At 42.1% G+C, this 22,029-nt stretch overlaps 1 protein-coding gene across 2 annotated transcripts in view; it reads right to left on the bottom strand.

Annotated features, from left to right (window-relative positions):
• Positions 1-22,029, bottom strand: part of LOC117504737 (SH3 domain and tetratricopeptide repeat-containing protein 1) — a 64,575-nt gene that overhangs the window by 14,684 nt on the left and 27,862 nt on the right. For both annotated transcript variants that reach the window (XM_034164234.1, XM_034164233.1), the window contains exons 6-16: positions 21,218-21,416; positions 17,802-17,878; positions 17,371-17,566; positions 16,457-16,587; positions 13,531-13,569; positions 12,092-13,459; positions 10,778-10,918; positions 10,006-10,227; positions 7,997-8,177; positions 4,053-4,203; positions 2,693-2,815 (exon numbers count right to left, since the gene is read on the bottom strand). In XM_034164234.1, the coding sequence (XP_034020125.1) occupies positions 2,693-2,815; positions 4,053-4,203; positions 7,997-8,177; positions 10,006-10,227; positions 10,778-10,918; positions 12,092-13,459; positions 13,531-13,569; positions 16,457-16,587; positions 17,371-17,566; positions 17,802-17,878; positions 21,218-21,416 (2,828 nt within the window). The remainder of the gene's footprint in view (positions 1-2,692; positions 2,816-4,052; positions 4,204-7,996; positions 8,178-10,005; positions 10,228-10,777; positions 10,919-12,091; positions 13,460-13,530; positions 13,570-16,456; positions 16,588-17,370; positions 17,567-17,801; positions 17,879-21,217; positions 21,417-22,029) is intronic.

Here is a 22,029-nt window from a genome sequence, read left to right as displayed (position 1 = left end):
AGCTCTCTTTTTCAGAGGAGCTACAGCATCCAAAGTTGTCTTCAATGAGGATGTAAAACTATTGACGAGATACTCTATCTCACTTACAGAGTTTAGGTAGCTACTCTGCACTGTGTTGGTATATGGCATTAGAGAACATAAAGAAGGAATCATATCCTTAAACCTAGGTACAGCGCTTTCTGAAAGACTTCTAGTGTAATGAAACTTATTCCCCACTGCTGGGTAGTCCATCAGAGTAAATGTAAATGTTATTAAGAAATGATCAGACAGAAGGAAGTTTTCAGGGAATACTGTTAAGTCTTCAATTTCCATACCATAAGTCAGAACAAGATCTAAGATATGATTAAAGTGGTGGGTGGACTCATTTACATTTTGAGAAAAGCCAATTGAGTCTAATAATAGATTAAATGCAGTGTTGAGGCTGTCATTCTCAGCATCTGTGTGGATGTTAAAATCGCCCACTATAATTATCTTATCTGAGCTAAGCACTAAGTCAGACAAAAGGTCTGAAAATTCACAGAGAAACTCACAGTAACGACCAGGTGGCAGGTGGTGGTGCGCCTTGGGGCAACTGTTTGTTGTGATTTGGCGCTATATAAGAAAAAAGTTGATTGATTGATTGATTGATTGAGGTGGACGATAGATAATAACAAATAAAACTGGTTTTTGGGACTTCCAATTTGGATGGACAAGACTAAGAGTCAAGCTTTCAAATGAATTAAAGCTCTGTCTGTGTTTTTGATTAATTAATAAGCTGGAATGGAAGATTGCTGCTAATCCTCCGCCTCGGCCCGTGCTACGAGCATTCTGACAGTTAGTGTGACTCGGGGGTGTTGACTCATTTAAACTAACATATTCATCCTGCTGTAACCAGGTTTCTGTTAGGCAGAATAAATCAATATGTTGATCAATTATTATATCATTTACTAACAGGGACTTAGAAGAGAGAGACCTAATGTTTAATAGACCACATTTAACTGTTTTAGTCTGTGGTGCAGTTGAAGGTGCTATATTATTTTTTCTTTTTGAATTTTTATGCTTAAATAGATTTTTGCTGGTTATTGGTGGTCTGGGAGCAGGCACCGTCTCTACTGGGATGGGGTAATGAGGGGATGGCAGGGGGAGAGAAGCTGCAGAGAGGTGTGTAAGACTACAACTCTGCTTCCTGGTCCCAACCCTGGATAGTCACGGTTTGGAGGATTTAAGAAAATTGGCCAGATTTCTAGAAATGAGAGCTGCTCCATCCAAAGTGGGATGGATGCCGTCTCTCCTAACAAGACCAGGTTTTCCCCAGAAGCTTTGCCAATTATCTATGAAGCCCACCTCATTTTTTGGACACCACTCAGACAGCCAGCAATTCAAGGAGAACATGCAGCTAAACATGTCACTCCTGGTCTGACTGGGGAGGGGCCCAGAGAAAACTACAGAGTCCGACATTGTTTTTGCAAAGTTACACACCGATTCAATGTTAATTTTAGTGACCTCCGATTGGCGTAACCGGGTTACTGCCGACGTGAATTACAATCTTACCAAATTTACGCTTAGCCTTAGCCAGCAGTTTCAAATTTCCTTCAATGTCGCCTGCTCTGGCCCCCGGAAGACAATTGACTATGGTTGCTGGTGTCGCTAACTTCACATTTCTCAAAACAGAGTCGCCAATAACCAGAGTTTGATCCTCGGCGGGTGTGTCGCAGAGTGGGGAAAAAGGGTTAGAAATGTGAACGGGTTGGCGGTGTACACGGGGCTTCTGTTTAGAACTACACTTCCTCCTCACAGTCACCCAGTCGGCCTGCTTTCCCGGCTGCTCGGGATCTGCCAGAGGGAAACTAACGGCGGCTAAGCTACCTTGGTCTGCACCGACTACAGGGGCCTGGCTAGCTGTAGAATTTTCCACGGTGCGGAGCCGAGTCTCCAATTCGCCCAGCCTGGCCTCCAAAGCTACGAATAAGATACACTTATTACAAGTACCATTACGGCAAAAGGAGGCCGAGGAATAACTAAACATTTCACACCCAGAGCAGAAAAGTGCAGGAGAAGCTGCCATGCTAAACCGGCTAAGAGCTAGTAGCTGCGCTAAGCTAGCGGATTCCTAAAAACACACAAAGTGAATAATGTGTAAATAATTTAGAGGTGATTCAGCAGAGGGAGTGCTTTAGTTAAGGCACGTGAAGATTACACTGTGAAACAAATCGTTATCTAGGTAACTAGATCAATCTAACTGCGCAGATTAAACAGCTAACAGATACAGCAAAACACCGCTGTGCTCCGGAACAGGAAGTGATACAATACCGCAGTGAGAGCCAACCACCAGTAGAGGCAAGCAAGCAAGCATTACAGTTTGTGTGGAATTTGGTTCCATAGGTTTTGCACATTGCACGCTGCAACCACTGCCGACTAGTAGCGTTTAGCTAAACATGGCGGAGTTTGTTTTGTGACCCGATTTTTCGCTGGAGGGAGGAAAGCAGACGGCAGTACACGAAGTCAGTGCACACCATCACGGACTACATCGTCAGATTCGTTTTTTGCAAGTTGACTGAGAACAATTGTTGACGTCAAAGCACCAGTGATGCACACCATAATGTAAGTCCCTTTTCTGTCATTTATGAATTAATAAAATATCAAATTTATAAAATATCAAATGACAAGGATCTATTTTCACCATTTGGATACTAATATTTCATCTTGGACATACCCTATAGAAGCAGACAGCTTTGTCCTGGTCGTTGGAGCTGTTGAAGAAGACATCTCCAGCTGCTTCCAAAAGCTCCAGGATGAAGCTGGTGTCTCCTGTGCTCAGACCAACATCCTGAGCTACCTGAGTAAAGAAACACAGAACAATACACACAACAATACATTTCTAAAACATTTCACAGTCCATTTTTTTAAACAATTTAAGGCTTCGAGATCCATCCATCTCCAGAGCGAAGCATTTAACACATATGTTAAGATTCCCAAACCACCTCGAATGGCTCCTACTCACTCCAACGGACAAGAGCTAAAGCTGTGTTGATGTTGAAGGTTTCTGTCGGCAGCTCCTGTTCACTCAGACTCACCACACTACTCACACTTGAACCCAAACCTTCTTGCTGTGTGGGAAAAAAATGATAACCACTGTGCCACTGGACTTTAAGGTTACAAACAAAATATTTTGGACCAAACAAGACAGTGCTGGATTTTGGTTTTCTTTAATAAGACCATCCCCTATAGGAGGTGATGGTCTAGTCGTTAAGCGTTGGGCTTGAGAGGATCCTAGGTTCAAATCCCAGCCTGACCAGAAAATCTCTAAGGGCCATTTACCATTTTGAAGATTTTTGGCTGCAGTTACCATCCCAATTCCAAAAATGAGGAAATAGGGAATACTTTATTAAAACAGAAGGCAAAATCTGTTTCCCACTATTATTGCTGACTATACCCAAGCATAGGAGTTGGGCACCTCCCCCTGCTCCTCCCCCACGGCTACAGCAGAATGCTGATCGTCACCTGGTACGGTCAATTTTCAACCCACTACAAAGAAATGGCTCACAGCTCCAAAATGGGAAACAATCTGCACTGTATTTTAATTTAACCTTAAACTGTAGCCTGGCATCAAAATAACTGAGCAGCCAAATCCACATTCAAGCAGAAATGATTTATTTCAAGATGAACTGACAAAATCTGTAAAGTTAAAGAAAATAAGCTATCGTTCGAGTGGGTCGGTACCGCACCAGTATGCTTAAGTGTTTCAGGTTTGCTCTTCCCATTTCTTTTTATATGCTGCCACACATTCTGTGCGAAATCCATCCTCTCCGCTCCACTCATATATCCTGACTTTTGTTAAATATCATCCCCTTCTTTGCAGAAATTACTCACGTTTTGTGGATCACGATGTGCCCCAATGCCGCAAACTTCTTTTAAACATGTTTAAAACTTTCCTCATTCTACAATGCTACTTTTACTACAGATTACACCCATTTTCAGGCCCTAATTGGGTATCACTTTTTTTGCACCAAAAACGTACACAGTCACTTGTCAAATGTCAGCAATGAGAAACCGACTTTTGAGTATCTACAGACCTGGACATATAGGTCCACCAGTTCAGTCTGCCCCAGCATGTGGTAGATCCTTCCTGCCTGCAACCAGCCATAGGCCTCCTTCTGTTTACAGCCCAGATCTATGAAAATGCCCAAACTCCTCTTGGTGTAGTCCAGGGCCACCCGGTATGCCCTGAAAGATACAGAGAAAAACTTTCACTTGATATTACGTGAACAAAATCAGTATGAAGGTTTTTCAAGGCCTCAGCCTCACCAAGCACCATCACAAGGGGAAGATTTTTCTTGCACTATTTTAGAACAAAACCCACCCTAACTTCACAGCAAGCCCATGTTCAATCACTGTTACCCCCATCACAGAAGAAAGTCAAAAACTGCTGAATAGATAAGATTTCAGTTTGGGGAATATCAATCAATCAATCAATTTTTTTATATAGCGCCAAATCACAACAAACAGTTGCCCCAAGGCGCTTTATATTGTAAGGCAAGGCCATACAATAATTATGTAAAACCCCAACGGTCAAAACGACCCCCTGTGAGCAAGCACTTGGCTACAGTGGGAAGGAAAAACTCCCTTTTAACAGGAAGAAACCTCCAGCAGAACCAGGCTCAGGGAGGGGCAGTCTTCTGCTGGGACTGGTTGGGGCTGAGGGAGAGAACCAGGAAAAAGACATACTGTGGAGGGGAGCAGAGATCGATCACTAATGATTAAATGCAGAGTGGTGCATACAGAGCAAAAAGAGAAAGAAACAGTGCATCATGGGAACCCCCAGGCAGTCTACATCTATAGCAGCATAACTAAGGGATGGTTCAGGGTCACCTGATCCAGCCCTAACTATAAGCTTTAGCAAAAAGGAAAGTTTTAAGCCTAATCTTAAAAGTAGAGAGGGTGTCTGTCTCCCTGATCTGAATTGGGAGCTGGTTCCACAGGAGAGGAGCCTGAAAGTTGAAGGCTCTGCCTCCCATTCTACTCTTACAAACCCTAGGAACTACAAGTAAGCCTGCAGTCTGAGAGCGAAGCGCTCTATTGGGGTGATATGGTACTACGAGGTCCCTAAGATAAGATGAGACCTGATTATTCAAAACCTTATAAGTAAGAAGAAGAATTTTAAATTCTATTCTAGAATTAACAGGAAGCCAATGAAGAGAGGTCAATATGGGTGAGATATGCTCTCTCCTTCTAGTCCCCATCAGTACTCTAGCTGCAGCATTTTGAATTAACTGAAGGCTTTTTAGGGAACTTTTAGGACAACCTGATAATAATGAATTACAATAGTCCAGCCTAGAGGAAATAAATGCATGAATTAGTTTTTCAGCATCACTCTGAGACAAGACCTTTCTGATTTTAGAGATATTGCGTAAATGCAAAAAAGCAGAATAGGCAGCAATACCATATTATCAATGGCTGCAACTCCTGTAGGTGAAGCTCTCAATCTACTGGTCAATCTTCGTTCCTACTCTCACCTATGGTCATGAGGGATGGGTCATGACTGAAAGAACTAGATCGCGGGGACAAGTGCCCGAAATGGGGTTCCTTAGGAGGGTGGCTGGTGTCTCTCTTAGAGATAGGGTGAGAAGTTCGGTCTTCCGTGGGGAGCTCGGAGTAGAGCCGCTGAGGTGGTTTGGGGACCAAAAGTGGTCTATGCATTTTGGCCCATGTACTAGATGGCAGTGGGAATGGCGCCCGCTTATATCATACGGCTGAATCACAACTTAACAAACAGACTTTCGGTTTTGCAAATGCCTTTTTTTTTACAAATGAAAAAAATGACATATTTTACAAAAACACATTTATTTGTAAACACAAACACACGTTACAGTAACTTGTGTTGGTTTTTACACAGAATAAATAAATCAACTAATCAGTGTGAGCGGAGGCTCAGTTTACCCATAATCCCTTTGTGCATCTGTGTGTGTTAATGTTCAAAACTTAAGAATTAGTGCATTGTTTTAAAATTAAAAGATACGTGTTATATTTTCACTTTGTACAAATGACAGGGTTGACATTAATGCAGTTATTCTATCCAGATTATAAATCAAAACCATAAGTCAAACCTGCTTTCCTTTTCAAGAAGTCTGCCTCATGACTGGACCACTGTATGCTGTGAAGGATAATGACTCTTCCCTACAGCAGTGGGCAGGCACACAAAGACAGAAGTGCTGACTCATTGGTTGTGGTTGTGTTTGGGTTTGTGATCGTCTTTGATTCTATCAGAAGCATTGGCGGTGTTTAAACTCAAAACCAGCTTGTCGGTAGCTGAGAGTGTACAATGTGACAATACTGGAAGTTAGTGGTTAGCTGTAGCTTCCGAAGAATTTTTTGGTGATTTATCGGTTTAGCGTTATAAAAGATAACTTTTCAGTTAACTGATTAGCGGTTATGAAAGCTAACTTTTTGGTTTGCTGATTAGCAGGTATCATAGCTAACTTTTTGGTTAGCTGTGCCTACCACTGACTGTATGAAACTTTAAAATATGTATTCATAAGTATTACCTGTGTCACACCAACCACCTGCATGTCCTCCCTCAGCACATCCATAAACCTCCTCTTTGTCCTCCCTCTTCTCCTCCTGTCTGGTGGCTCCATCCTTAGCATCCTTCTCCCTATATACTCTCTCAACTCAACCTTTATTTCTAAAGCACGTTTAAAATGACGGCAGTCGACCAAAGTGCTGTACATAATTAAAAAATGGCAACAAGGGTCCCTCCCTGGGTCCCTCCCCTGCACATGTCCAAACCATCTCAGTTTCACCTCTCTGACTTTGTCTCAAACCCATCCTACCTGTGCTGTCCTTCATTCCTAATCCTGTCCATCCTCATAAATCACAGCATCTTCAGCTCTGCCTCCTGTCTTTTTGTTACAGTTTCTAAGCTGCACAACATAGCTGGTCTCACTACTGTCTTGCAGACTTTCCCCTTCACACTTGCAGATATCCTTCTTTCACAAATCATTCCTGCCAGCTTCCTCAACCCACTCTACCCTGCCTACCCTCTCTTCTTCACCTCTCTACCACACTCTCCATTATTTTGGATACTTAACCCTAAGTATTTATTCCATTGGGCTCCTTTTCATCCACACACATGTACTTCCTCTTGCTCTGACTGACTTTCATTCCCCGTCTCTCCAGAGCATATCACTACCTCTCCAGACTCATCTCAACCTACTCTCTAACTAAACTTAATGTACTGTTTGATAAAATGGAACATTCAGTTAGGGAAAACTGAGTTTGGTGTATGTGGGTGTATGTAAATGTATGACTTCTGAGCTTACTTGGATGTTAGTTGCTTAATTGTTCTATTCAGTGCAACTATGTAGAAGCATCTAGGTATATTTGTTGTGCTTCCCCCTGACTAAGACTGAGTTTTTCACTAACTTGTCACCTGTTTGTACATTTAACTGCAACAAATCCAGGTTGTTATCCCGATTTGCACAAAATTTTAATGATCTCCGCCAATAGTAATAAAATAAAATAAAATAATCGGTGTTTATTTATTTGTCTGCCTGTTAGCAGGATTATGTCAAAACTACTGCATGGATTTTGATAAAAGTTTCTCTACAGATACATATTAGGACATCGAAGAACCCATTAAATATTGGAGGTGATCTGGATCTGGATATGGATTCCGGATCAAGTTTCACTTCATATAGGCTTTGAAGGATTATATCAAAACTACTTCACGGATTCTCACCAAATTTGCACCACAGATAGATATTATGGCATGGAAGACTCCACTGAACATTAGAGGTGATCTGGATCCAGATCGGCAGATGTCAGAAATTTCTGATTGCTCCTTTTTGACTGTTGGTCACTGGATGTATTTGACAGGCAGGTTTCATGAGGATAACCTGTTTAGATTTTGATCAAAAAAGGTGAAACAAAGGCCCCACTCCCTATGTGACAAAATGTAAAGTGATCCAGAATCAACACCAACATGTAATGATTGACTAAAGACAACGACTGGACAGACCTGTCTGTGCCCAGACTGAGGTACAGCCGGCTGATGGCTTCCAGAGTGTCTCCTTCCTGTCCTCTGTCCCCTGTCTGTGTCAGCAGCAAGGCCTGGTGCTGACTGTAGATGATGCACTTGGTCTGGTCTGGACTTTCACAGCTGTACAGACGGTGCAGGTGTCTGGACGCAGTGAGCTGGTCTGGCCATCACGTTCCAGATTTGTTGAAGGAAAAGAGCAAAAACACCCAAAGCAAATTAAACAGCCTGTTACCCTTAATGTGCTTGGTAACTACAAGATAAGTTGACATGTTCAGGTTTTATTCATCCTGGTCTGGTCTTGCCCTTGCCCCATCCCTTTATCCATTTATGAGTTGGCCAGGTGGATTCAGGCGGTGCCAGGACAGCTACATCTAGAGGTGACCCGTTCAAAAACCCGCTTTCAGAAAACCTACAGTGTTTCTGGAAAGTATTCACAGCGCTTCGCTTTTTCCACATTTTATTATGTTACAGCCTTATTCCAAAATGGAGTAAATTCATTTTTTCCTTCAAACCTCTACCCACAACACCCCATAATGACAACATGAAAAAGTTTTTGTTTATTTTGCAAATTTATTAAAAATAAAAAAATAAAAATCATAAGTATTCACACCCTTTGCTCAATACTTTGTTGATGCACCTTTGGCTGCAATTACAGCCTCAAGTCTTCTTGAATATGATGCCACAAGCTTGGTGCACCTATCTTTGGGTAGTTCTGTCCATTCCTCTTTGCAGGACCTCTCAAGCTCCATCAGCTTGGATGGGGAGCATTGGTGCACAGCCATTTTCAGATCTCTCCAGAGATGTTCAATCAGATTTGGGTCTGGACCACTCAAGGACATTCACAGAGTTGTCCTGAAGCCACTCTTTTGATATCTTGGCTGTGTGCTTAGGGTCATTGTCCTGCTGAAAGATGAACCGTCACCCCAGTCTGAGGTCAAGAGCGCTCTGGAGGAGGTTTTCATCCAAGATGTCTCTGTACATTGCTGCATTCATCTTTCCCTCAATCCTGACTAGTCTGCCAGTTCCTGCTGCTGATAAACATCCCCACAGCATGATGCTGCCACCACCATGCTTCACTGTTGGGATGCTGCCTGGTTTCCTCCAAACATGACACCTGGAATTCACACCAGAGTTCAATCTTTGTCTCATCAGACCAGAGAATTTTGTTTCTCCTGGTCTGAGAGTCCTTTAGGTGCCTTTTGTCAAACTCCAGGTGGGCTGCCATGTGCCTTTTACTAAGGAGTGACTTTCGTCTGGCCACTGTACCATACAAGCCTGATTGGTGGATTGCTGCAGAGATGATTGTTCTTCTGGAAGGTTCTCCTCTCTTCACAGAGGAATGCTGGAGCTCTGACAGAGTGACCATCAGGGTCTTGGTCACCTCCCCGATTCTTCTCCGATCACTCAGTTTAGACAGGCAGCCAGCTCTAGGAAGAATCCTGGGGGATCTGAACTTCTACCATTGTTGGATGATGGAGGCCACTGAGCTCATTGGAACCGTCAAAACAGCAGAAATATTTCTGTACCCTTCCCCTTCCTTTGACTTCATGTTTGGTTTGTGCTCTGACATGCACTGTCAACTGTGGGACCTTATATGTGGACAGGTGTGTGCCTTTCCAAATCATGTCCAATCAACTGAATTTACCCCAGGTGGATGATCACTGGAAACAGGATGCACCTGATCTCAATTCTGAGCTTCATGGCAAAGGCTGTGAATACTTATGTATTGTACATGTCATTTCTTAGTTTTTAAATTTTTAGTAAATTAGCAAAAATCGCAAAAAAAAAAAAAAAAAAAAAAAAAAAAAAAAACTTTTTTCACATTGACTACTTTCTGGATGCACCCTATGGGTAACATCACTGATTATGGTTGGGCACCATGCAGACACCCAACGTGTGCATCCCCACCACCTGAAACTCGTCATCTATCTGTCACAGCCAAGTCATGTGGGCATCTACTTACAGTTGTCCTAAGTAAGGTAACTTACAGTCTAAAAGGTCAGCGCTGATAGCCAGCAGTAGAGCCCACTCATAGCATGCCTTCCCAAAGTTCAGCTGGTGCTGCTTCACATAATGCTGTCCAAGCTCCAGTAGCACCATAATGAAGTTCTCCTCATGACCAGCATCATCCAGCTCAGAGAAGAGATGCACGGCCTCATTCAGACATCTCTCAGCTAGACCTTTTGCTCCAGCCTTCAGACACAGCAGTCCTTCACGAAACCAAAGAGACACACAGGAACACAAGTCAAGCATGAGTACACTCCTCCCCACCAGAAGGCTCATATTCTGTAAGCATCTGCTGCAGGACAGTTTGAAAATGGAGAACTTTAGGGGTGGGCAGTGGATACTAAAATAACTGATAGAAGTACCCAAGCATTCAAAGAGACCTAGAACCAAATATAACAAGTTGCCTTGGGTCACTGGTTAATGTCAGTTCCAAGCACATACAGCTGATGTTGCCAAAGTCCAGATGTTCAAGGAGACTAGGACATGAGTGGGCTTTGGGTGGTCCTGTCTAGAGTGCCCACAAACAGAGAGTAGTGATAACTAGTGATGTGGAACCATATTGTTTCCAAGCTCAGTCCACTGGACACTGGAATTCTGTTGTCAAACCTGGTCTTATTGTCACCCAGTTGGGTTAATTTAGAACTAGAAAACACGTTTGAAAACTTGACGACTTTTACAAATGTTTCTCTGCATTTCATTTCACAAAATAATGCTCAAAGTCTCATTTCTAAGTAATGTGTGAAGGGATGTTACCGAGGTTCGCCTGGGATGCAGCCGAGTTTGGTTGATCTTCAAGCTTTTTGCATATGTCAAGAGCAGCACCGTAGCTCTCTGCTGCCTTCCGAAGGTTGCCCATGCATCGAAGCGCAACACCACACATGTTGAGCACCACACCTACACATGAAATTAAAATCATTGTTAAACACAAAGTTGTTGTTTTTTTAATTAGATTGAGAAAATTGCCGTCAAAAGTCAAGGAATTTGATTTTCAACCTGGTTTGGATCAAATCTGGCAAATTTACAGAATGTCGACAAGTTCTGGAACTGGCCATTTGAGGTCAAATAGACTGGCCATTTGAGGTCAGTCATTGTAGCCAACGTCAAACATCTGCCACACTGTTGACCAACTCCTCCCAGTTCCTTTTAGTCCATAGGCCAAGGGCAGTTTTGGTCTCAACAGCACTTACAACCCAACCTGTAGTATACTATGGCCTACACAAAATGTGTGGTGGCCTACCCAGGCTGGTAGCTTCAGCCAGGGAGGAGCCCACATTTAAAAATTCTCCAGTTATATTGAAAAGTATATCACATTATTTGTCTGATCACAAGGATTTCAAAAAAGGTATAGTTTGGACTATCAATGACCGAATGTTATGGAGTAATGGGGTAAAAACCGCAAACTTGCTGACAAAGTTAAAATTTCAGTTTGTACAGGGGTCAAAAGTTAAAGATGCTCCAATTTTGGTAAAATGTGATGCAAATTATTGGTTGAGCCAATAGGATTAATAAATGGAACAGTTTTGAAAATGCTAAATGCTTGGTTTCCATTGACAAGGTCAATGTCCATTGGATTTTTACAACATATGACATACTGTATGTTGCCATGTAATGTAAAAACTAAGTATAACAGATGGTATGGATGATGGTCAAGACAGAATTTCCCTGAAAGGGTTCATTTTAGCAAAAGTCAAGGTTATTTTGGTCAACAAATTTGATTTTCAACCTGATTTGAATCAAACCAATCCAAAGGTCAATCATTCAGGCAAAAATCAACCTCACTGAGTCACAGGTGAAACTCCCACCAGGCAATGGATCATGTTGCTTACCAATGAATTCTGTCATAATCAACGTGACCACACCCACATTGATGCTACACTAAATCTACCCAGCTGTTCCAGTCCATAGTATTGTTATACCCACAGGTACTGTTCCCTGGTTAAATCAATAGCGATACATCAGTCTCAAAATAATACTCAAAACAAATATTTTTAAAAAGTAAAACTAAGCCATTGTGCAAGTTTCAGTTTTGATTTTTTTAAACAGATATAAACACAGAAACCCACTGACCTTCCTCAGAAGATGTGCGCTGCTCTGGCATGGAGGCTCGTACAGTGTCCAGGATATCCAACGCAACTTCAGGCTGGTTATTGACAATGTGAAGCCATGCCAGCCAGATGAGGGCGCTGTTTCTTTCAGGGACTGAGACGGACAGACTTTGTGAAGATGGACAGTTGTAGATAAGATTATGCATGTGGTGGATAGCATGTCCAACCATCCGGTGCTTGTAAAACAGCTGACACAGACAAACGGTAAGGTAATGGGTCAACATGCTGTATTGGCTGTTGTCTTCTTCACCGTGCCTAGCCCTCGAAAAACTGAGTGCTTGGTGTAAATAAGGAACCACTTGAGTTGGGACTGAGTTTTTCTGTTCTGTAAAACCAGACAGGCTGATGGCATTGTCCAGAACTAGAACCATGCCTCTAAGGCAATCGGTGAGTGTGGTAGATGGCTGCAGAGATGATATCCTGACTGAGCTGACGCTAAGGTGGGGGAGGCTGAGTTCACTATAGACCTTTCCCAGGATCTGGTACCCACGACTGGGGGTGACTCTCCATGTTCTTTGAGATTCAGCACAAAGAACAACAAGTCTCTCAAGGTAAGGAATGGCTTTCTCACCTTCGGTGCAGGTCCAGTGATACTTCGCTAAGAGGTAGCAAGCACGGGCCTCTGCCATGTTGTTATGCGACAGAATGGCTTTCTTCAGAATAAACTTCATAGCCAAGTCATCATCTGTGCCGACAACACAGTCTGGGATCCCCATGATCAAGGCAGCAAGTCGTTCCGCCACATCAAAGAAATGTTCTCTGTTTTTCTGCAAAAGATAGATGGCAGCTAGGTTCACGTAGATGCTAGCCAGTAGCCTCAGGTCGCTGAAACCTTCTCGTGGCACAGTAAGTGCTTCCTCAAAATAAACTCGGGCCTGGCTGAACTTCAACCTCCCAGTGCAGAGCTTACCCAAAAGGAAACAAAGACGGGTGTGCGGCCAGAAAAGTCGCTTTTTCCTGGCCATTTCCCGAGCAACACTTAAGAAAGATATCAGCTCATCCTCGTCAGAATGGCCGGTAAAGACTGTGGCGGAGAGGAGGTCTGGACTTAGTCCATACAGGGCTCCAAACTCAACGTTGTAGTTGTGGCCTTCCAAAAAGGAGAAGAGGGGGATGAAGATGTCTATGGTATTGTGTTCCTCTACAACTGGGCAAACCGTGAACAGGAGAGGACTCGGGTCTTTTGTCTGTGTACCCTGGATCAAGTCCATGTATGTGCCCGTCACCAAGACAGCGGACTCTGGTGACGAATATTTACTTTGATGAAGAATCCTCTGAATATTTTGGTTCAGTTCAGGCAGGTGAGACTCAACTTTGCTTGAAAAACGATCTGAAAAATAATGACAAATCGGACAGTGATTTAAAAACCAAAACGAAACTCAAACTGAAGTTAACACTTACTTGACACTGTCTTCTCCGAGTCTTCATAATTGATTATATCTGAAATTAAATGATAAAAAGTAAAGTGAATGATAAAACAACAGTCATGAACCAATGACTGGATTATTCAACAAATGAACTGCATTTATAAAGCACTTTTCCATCTGCATCAGAAGCTTAAAGCATTTTACAATGAAGCCTCACATTCACCCACTGACAAGAATTGAGTTAGGTTTACAATTTTGAAGCCCAACGCTTAACCATTACACCATCACCTCAACAACAATGTAGTTTTGGGTCCTAAGGATCACCAACACCCTTATGATGATAGTCGTTGGGTAGGAATTGAGTTAGGTTTACGATTCTGAAGCCCAGTGCTTAACCACTAGACCATCACCTCAATAACAATGTAGTTTTGGGTGCTAAGGATCACCAACACCCTTAGGATGATAGTCATTGGGTAGGAGGATGATAGTCGTTGGGTAGGAACTGAGTTAGGTTTACGATTCTGAAGGCCAACGCTTAACCACTAGACCATCACCTCATCAACAATGTAGTTTTGGGTCCTAAGGATCACCAACACCCTTAGGATGATAGTCATTGGGTAGGAATTGAATTAGGTTCATGATTATGAATGATGAACCTATTTCAAAGGTTGGATTGAAGGTTGACCCAGTTGAGGACAGTTGGAGTTGACATCAATCAGAATAATTCCCAGTCGAGTAGTTTGCAGTTATTTCAAGGGTAGTGTTGTTTAGACTGAGGAGTCTCCCAGTCAATACGGAAGTAGGTCAACCTCACTTGATCAGTTACAACAGAGGTTACTATTTTGAAGTTAGGTAGGTAGGTCAACTGAATATCGTCTCTGCCAATATCACACAGCAGTATCTGCAGTTATTCAACTGTGATAGAATGATAATCTATTGCAATCTATGGAAAATCTAAAATACAGATGTTGGATCTACTAAAGTTAGGGCCTGCCGCTAACTTGATAGCTCTAACGCTAACTAGCTCTAACTCTACCAAACCCTACCTTCAAACTATGATCCCTGTTCGTAATCGCAATCCTAACCCTCACACAAAGCTACAGTTTGATGTTGACAACAGGGTTCCTCTTGCCTTGTCAAAAAATCTATTATAAATAGTTGAGGATTTAGACACATGAGGCAAGATCATAGTAATCAATAATTAGGTCATGAATCCTCTTCTTTTTTTTTCCCTGAAAACCTCAGTACAGGTACAGTGATTTCCTGGCAGCTTTGCAAAAGTTGTTGACAAGCAACACACTCCCAGGGCCAAAATGATCTCAGCACTCCATCCATCTTCTGCACACTGCTTCCAAAACTTTGTAAATTCAAGTCTTTAGAAATCAATATTAGTTTATTTATATTGGGTTTGCTCCATGGCCGGGTTTTTGAGTTGTCCCTCTGTCCTTTTTGTCCTTGGCATCTGCCCTGTTCTGCATCCCAGTGTGTGTGTGTGTGTGTGTGTGTGTGTGCGTGCGGAAGTGAGTGTGTGTCTGTCTCCTGTGGGGTGTGCACTCTGTACCTGATGTGCAGGGGCACTGCATGCTCCTTGGTCATGTGATCGTGCTTGGGTATGTGTTTGTCTCCCATGGTGTGCATATGTGTGTGTGTGTGTGTGTGTGTGTATGTGTGTGAAGGTGTGTATATGTTCTTATCCTCCATTTGCCCCTCCCGAATTATGTGTGAGTGTGTGCGTGAGTCTCATCTTGGTGCCCTCCTCCTCCTGTGGTCTGTGGGTGCGTGTGTGTGTACCTGTCTCCCTGTGTGGATGTGCATGACTGTTTCCCCCATTGTCTTGCTTTCCTGTTCTTCAGTCACATGCAGTTATTCTTGGTTACGCCTGACAGCTGTGCGCGGCATCTGACTGTTCCTCATTGCAGAGGGTCCTGCCCTTCATGATCTGTTGTGTTCTCCATCATTCTTTGTGTCATTTAATTTCCACCCCATGTGTGTTGTATTTCTGTTCCTTCCCGTTGTCCTCCACTGTGCTGGTTTCTGTTTATGCCGTAGTTTTAGTTTGATCATCTGGTTATTTTATTCTTAGCACTCCTGTTCGGCATCTATCCTGTTGCACTCTTACACTTTATGAATTCCACTTTGCTTTTTGTATTTTGCACTTGGGTTTATATTTTGGTTTTGTTACTTCCTCTGTTGTATTTTGTTCTGTTTGTGGTTTTGGCTTTTTATTACTTTATGTCTTTGGTCATGTGTCCTGGTAACGTTTTATTCTTCAGTTCTTGCAGATGTCTCTGTTTGCTGCCCCCTTGTGTTTCATTTTATTATAACGTGTTCCTGTTGGCTCTGATCAGTGCACCTGTGATTCATTAGTTGGTTTATTTAAGCCTTGCCCTCCTTACTGTTTGTTGCCAGGTGTTTGATGTTGTTTCCTGCAATCTCTTTGTAAGTATGTATATTTTTGTGTCTTCTGTTGTTTGATCTCCTATGGTCTGATTTTTCTTGGGTATTCCCAGGTTGATCACCTCCCTATAGTTTGGGTGGACTATTTGATATTTTCCCAGGCTGCTCATCACGTTTGTTTTGTTGTGTCACCTTTTTAATTATTAAACACCGTGGGGTTTTTGACAATATTTCTTGAGCCTTTGCTGCCTGCATCCTGGGGTTTCATCTCAGACGTGGGTCCAACCACAACAATTTAAACACAAACAATCAAAAACATTGCAAATACGATCATCAAATACATTCTTTTCTCTTTTAAACCCGTGTTGGCCTTCATTCGGACCATTATGATGTCAAATACATATATAAATAAATAAAATCACGAAGATGAAGAAAATGTTGAGAAGCTTATTAAATCTTTCGTGTGCACTTACACATAAGTTCCTGTGGTAATTTACAATGAAAATTGGGAAAACAATGAATGAAAATCTGTATAGGTTTTATTGGGTAGCTTTTTGCCTTACCCAGTTTATAGTTGTGTCCAAAATCATTTTCAGATTTCTTCTTCAACACAGCAGTTGTTTCCTCTATGACATCATCATCTCGTAGACTAAATAAGGTGTTTACTTCTTCATCCAAAAAAATATCATCAGACCTGAAAGAAAGTCAGCAGACATCCAGTATTTTTATGTTGTCTAACATGAGTGGTGTTTCAAATAATGAATATAATATTTTTTTAATATATATGGGAATTTCCTCCAAGGCAACAAATTTAGTGTCGCGACCTGACGTTCTGGACTCACCCCACACAACATAACTCTATAAACAGTTGAATATGGCAATTTCTAATTTAATTGTCACGACTGCACCCCTCACTATGAAAGAAGTGCTGTGCAAGAAGAAGTCTAGTGAGGGAAGCCACCAAGACAATCCTGAAGGAATTACAGGCATTTGTGACTATGATAAACTGGAGAGTGCAACTTTTGTCTGTTGCATCACAAGATAAACAGCTTTAATCAAACTATTCTGACATATTTACCATTCAATTTAAATTTAATTAATTTATATAGCGCCAAATCACAACAAAGTTGCCTCAAGGCGCTATAGACCATAGAGTACTATTCTGTTTGTGCTTCTTTGTGATTGATGTAAATTAATTCCAAGAATGGAATTATTCATGTATCCAACCCCTGACAGGTTGAATGAAAACTACGTAGCTATAAAAGTGAAGATTTATTTGTGTTGTATTAATGAGTTGCCATAATTGAGGATTGCATTATTTTAACGTTGATATTTTTTTTAATCTATTCTATATTATGTTGTAGAATATTTTTAGTGTTGTTCTCCCTGTGAGTTTAAAAGACACAATTTTAGACATTTTGAAACAGAGAAGACTGGATTTATTTTTGTTTGATATCTGATTGGTCAGTGCACTCACATGTACGTGTTCCCGGACGGTTCCACCACACTCGTCTTGACCAAACCCACTTCTCCTGTGGCCTTCTTCTTCCCTGTGAACCAATCAAAGCAGGACACCAGCAGCCCCGTGATAACGATGCAGTCACCCGGGGCCACGCTCAGCTCCTCGGGGCCCTCGGCGACATACTCCGCTGTGGCCCGACACGTTCCTCGAGCTGAATAGAAATGAAATAAGAGGAGGAGAAGGGAGAAGGAAAGAGGCATATGGACTGATGGAATGAGACAAGAGGTCTGGAGATTCATACACGTTTACCTACTTGTAGACAGAAAAGATTAACAGAAATAAAATCCACACTTTCGTATTTACAGTGAACACATCAGACTCTGCACACTATAGTGGATCTTTGGGGTCAAGTTGATGTCAACATCTTTCGAATAAACAGAACTTACCAAACGGCAGAGGAAAGTCACAGGCTGGTTTCCCGTCACCAACTAAAATACTCTCTGAACAGGATTTGAGAAACCACCTGTGGGCAACAAAACACAATCAAGACTACTAGCGTGTTGTCCATGGGGATCCATGGGCTGTAGATTGGGCTGTGTTTATAAAATAGGTAGCTGACATTTTTCAAGGGTGGTTATAAATTGTGCAAAGTTTCTATAATGAATTGGAATGGCGTGCGAGTCCAGGATTGTAATGAACCCAAATAGTTTACTTTTAGTCTTATTTTGAAGGTGTCTTTTGGACTTGTGCTACCGCAATGCTTTTATTTTGAAGGACAGAAAACGGACGTACAGTGCAACGGAGCAGTAAAAAACGTCCCATAAAGCAGATGTAGGCGATACTGGGAATTTTAGAATTGATCCGATTCCAAGTAAATACAGGCCAAGTATCGCCGATATCAATACCGATACCAATACTTGTTCATATTTAAGCTTCATAGATCCAAAGGATCCAAAAGACCTAGGATAGAATTTCGCCAAACATTGTATGTGACAGCAAATTACTTTATTATCACAACCAACATTTTTGTTTAAAAATAAAAAAATCACTCAACACAACTTAAAATCTCCTGAGTTAGAGGGCTGACAAACCACAATACAAGGGTGCGCTGCTCTGTGTTGTGTGACACAGCGCATCACTGCTCTTACAGACAGAGAGTAGACTTTGATGAATCTGCGTGCGGGAGAGAAAAAAGCTTCAGTATCGATCTTTTTACACGAGGATCGTTCAATATCAATACCAGCATTGGTATCGATGGTATCGATATTACGATCAATCCGCCCACCTCTACCATAAAGTTATAGTTAAAAGGCAGATTTTATGTTACAATATTGCCTGGTTGATGGAGGCACAAGGTTTGTATTCATGTCAGCTTTATGCAGATTACCCTGGAGCAGCATTGTAGCCTAATTTCGACTTTGATTTCTCTTTTTCTGCCGTGGTTTTTGGGCTAGCATGAATGCGAACTAAGCTACATCAGTAATGCTAATAGCTGTGAGAAATCGGTCATTTATTTAAATATAGAGGGATGGATGTTTTTAGAACTTAGACCTTACTTACGTACGTAATTTTTTTATGTTAATTTATTATTTTAAAGTATTTATAAATTGTTTAGGTTCTTGTTATCATATACACACTATTATTATTATTATTATTATTATCATCATCAATATTATTATTTTATTATTATTTCTATTTTGTCATTTGATTTTTAAATGGACCACAATGGAAATAAGCATTTTCACTTTCTTGTGTCATCCATGTATTTTTAATGTATTTACAGTTATATTGTGTACTGACATTGAACTTACTAAATAAAATCATGCACGCATGCATGTACGCTTTTAATATATAGATGATTTACCACCCCCTGCTGGAATGGCGTGTGAGTCCAGAATGTAAATATCAACGTCCATTGTTCAGTGTTGTTAGCTCTTATCAACATTTGTTTTGGCGCTGTTCATCCCCAGTTTGTGTGTGATCAAAACTGCATGTATACATGCAAAGATTTTTGTCTTTTCTGCATTCTGCTGTAAGCAGGTGCTTTTAATTTGACAAACAGAGACTGTAGCGGAAGACATTAAATCCACTACACTTTTCACTTATGGTACCGGGAACATGACACTTACATCACCCATGTTAACAGCAACATAACACTTAACTAAACTGACTAAACCAATTGAGCTACAAAAACACAATAAATCAATAACATTAACAACACTGTTAAACTAACATGAACCACAATAACAACATTTTAAACCCCAAACTCCCATTGTGCACTGCAACACAACGTCCACTGTTTACTGGTTAGCTAAAATCACGAATTTCTCAAAAAATATTTGTCCTATCAATTTTCTGTTTTTGCTGCGCTCATCCTTGACTCATACCAAACGCCAAATGTCAGCTCTCCCGGTTTTATCGTGATTGAAGCCATACACACCCACATACACAGAGGCCACTTGGCTATTATAATATAGATAACAAAGTCCAGAGCTACTAAACATTTAGATTAGGTGCAGACAGGCGGTTGTGTAGTGACGAAAGTGTCCTTTGTGAAGTAAATTCAGAGTTAGTCGGCACCCTTGTTTTGGGCCGTCATTGGATTTTAACAAAAGGTTGATCGAAAGTTTGAAAAGGAAACAAGCTTTGTTTCTTAAGGTCACTGGATATTATTACATTTACATTTCACTTTGACTGAATTTAAAATATCAGATGTTTCAAAAGAAGCAGAAGTGTTATGTGTCGGACGCAGCTCGGAGAACCGACCAGCGTTTGAAGGACCCAGTATGAAATAAGCAGAGCACGGTACAAAGGCTAACTGAATTTAATACATAACAGTGAAAATGTAATAACAGAAAGGTGCGGCCTGGCGTGGTGCGCTCCCAGCAGCGCTAACGGTCCGGAGCCAGAAGCTGTTTCGGACCCAAGGACCCCGCCGACACCCCCCAGGTGGCCGCAACAACCGAGTCTGTGAAAGAAGGAACCATTATGTGAGTCCACACTCTACACACAGAACACTTAAAGGTGTACAAACAGCAAACACTTCCTGGCTTGATTACTGATCAGCTTCCCAACCTGCAGGCATGGAACATCCCGTTCACAAAACTCCACTGCAGTGGAAGCTGATACATGACTAACATACAGCTCAATACAATAAGGTGTGAGGGACACCACATTTACTGACTGTATAACTGTTAGTCACAAAATCCAACGTACCTCAGGAAGTGTGCTGACGAGCGTGAGACCTCACCCCCTCCTCTTTCACAGACCGTGCATCAAACCTGGACATTCTCAGCGTCCGCTGCTGATGAGATGGCTCCCAAGACGACGATCTCACCCGTCTGGTCACAAGGTCGAGTCTCTGGCAAATACACACTGTGCACTCCAGTCTTAAATGCCAACATGCTCCAATCCATCCAGATGCACCTCAGCTGTGAGTCCTGACGAGTCGCAGGTGATCAGGGTGAGGTCCTGACAGCCTCAGCAACACAGCCACTCAGTCCCAAATGCACACCACCTGGGAGGAAAACAAACAGACAAACAAACCGGCAGCCAGGCCCCCCCCAGCCATATAACAAGAAGGCCTAAGTGTGGTACCACCAAGACCTAACCTTCAGGACGTCAAAAATGAAGCCACCCGGAAAAGGAAAAAGTTGCAGTTCCTCGACTGGCCACTTGAGGCTCCAGAAAGAGCACATTGCTATAGAAACCCATGTTAAAATGTCCAACTTTAGAGAAGTAAAAATGGTTTTGGTCTCTGTAGCTAGGTTCCCCTCCATGACAACTGCCATTAGTTTACAAGGGTTTGTCCAGTTGTGTTTCAGCACCTTTGCATTGGATCATGTGTGTGGATCTGACTCACTGATGAAAAGGAATAACTGGCTCCAAAGCAGGTTTGGGTGCAGTGCCTCGAGCTCCATCAGCCAAAGAGAGGACGGTCCATCCAGACCCTAGGAAGGGAGGCTCAAACTGGGCAATGTCTCCCTGTTCCAGGTATAGGTCACCTCCATATGTGGAGCTGTCAAACATCTGGTTGGCATTACAACTAGCAAACAATGAACCTGAGTGGATAAAGTGGGAAAGTGCACATTGTGACTGATTAAATACTGTAAGCTTTGCCTCTTTATCAGTGCATTATCAAATTATCAGCAAAATATTCCTATCCATTCCTCTTCTGGTATTTAGCCAAGCATGGTTTGGTCTTACGAATGCCCTCAAGCAAGGCCGAGGTATAAGACGTAAGTCCTATTTTGTTGCTAGTGTTTATCCCTGGATATGCGACGCCAGTCCACTACAAGTTACTTCACCAGACAAGGCCAGCACCCATTTACAGTTGGGTGGACTGAGACATTGCAGATCAACTCTCTTGTCCAAGGACATGAACAAGTACCATCACTGGAGATCAAATGTTAAAGTGTCGGACGCAGCCCGGAGAACCGACCAGCGTTTGAAGGACCCAGTATAAAATAAGCAGAGCACGGTACAAAGGATAACAGAATTTAATGAACATAACAGTGTTGTGATAAATATAAAAGTGCGCGGTCTGGCGTGGTGGTTTTGCGGTGCGCTCCCAGCAGCGCTAACGGTCCGGAGCCAGAACCAATTCGGACCCAAGGACCCCGCCGACACACCCCAGGTGGCCACGACAAACCGAGTCTGTGAAAGAAGGAATCA

Source organism: Thalassophryne amazonica, chromosome 23 (genome assembly GCF_902500255.1).
Source record: "Thalassophryne amazonica chromosome 23, fThaAma1.1, whole genome shotgun sequence".
In the NCBI taxonomy this organism is placed as follows: domain Eukaryota; kingdom Metazoa; phylum Chordata; class Actinopteri; order Batrachoidiformes; family Batrachoididae; genus Thalassophryne; species Thalassophryne amazonica.
This window is presented reverse-complemented; position numbering and strand designations above follow the sequence as displayed.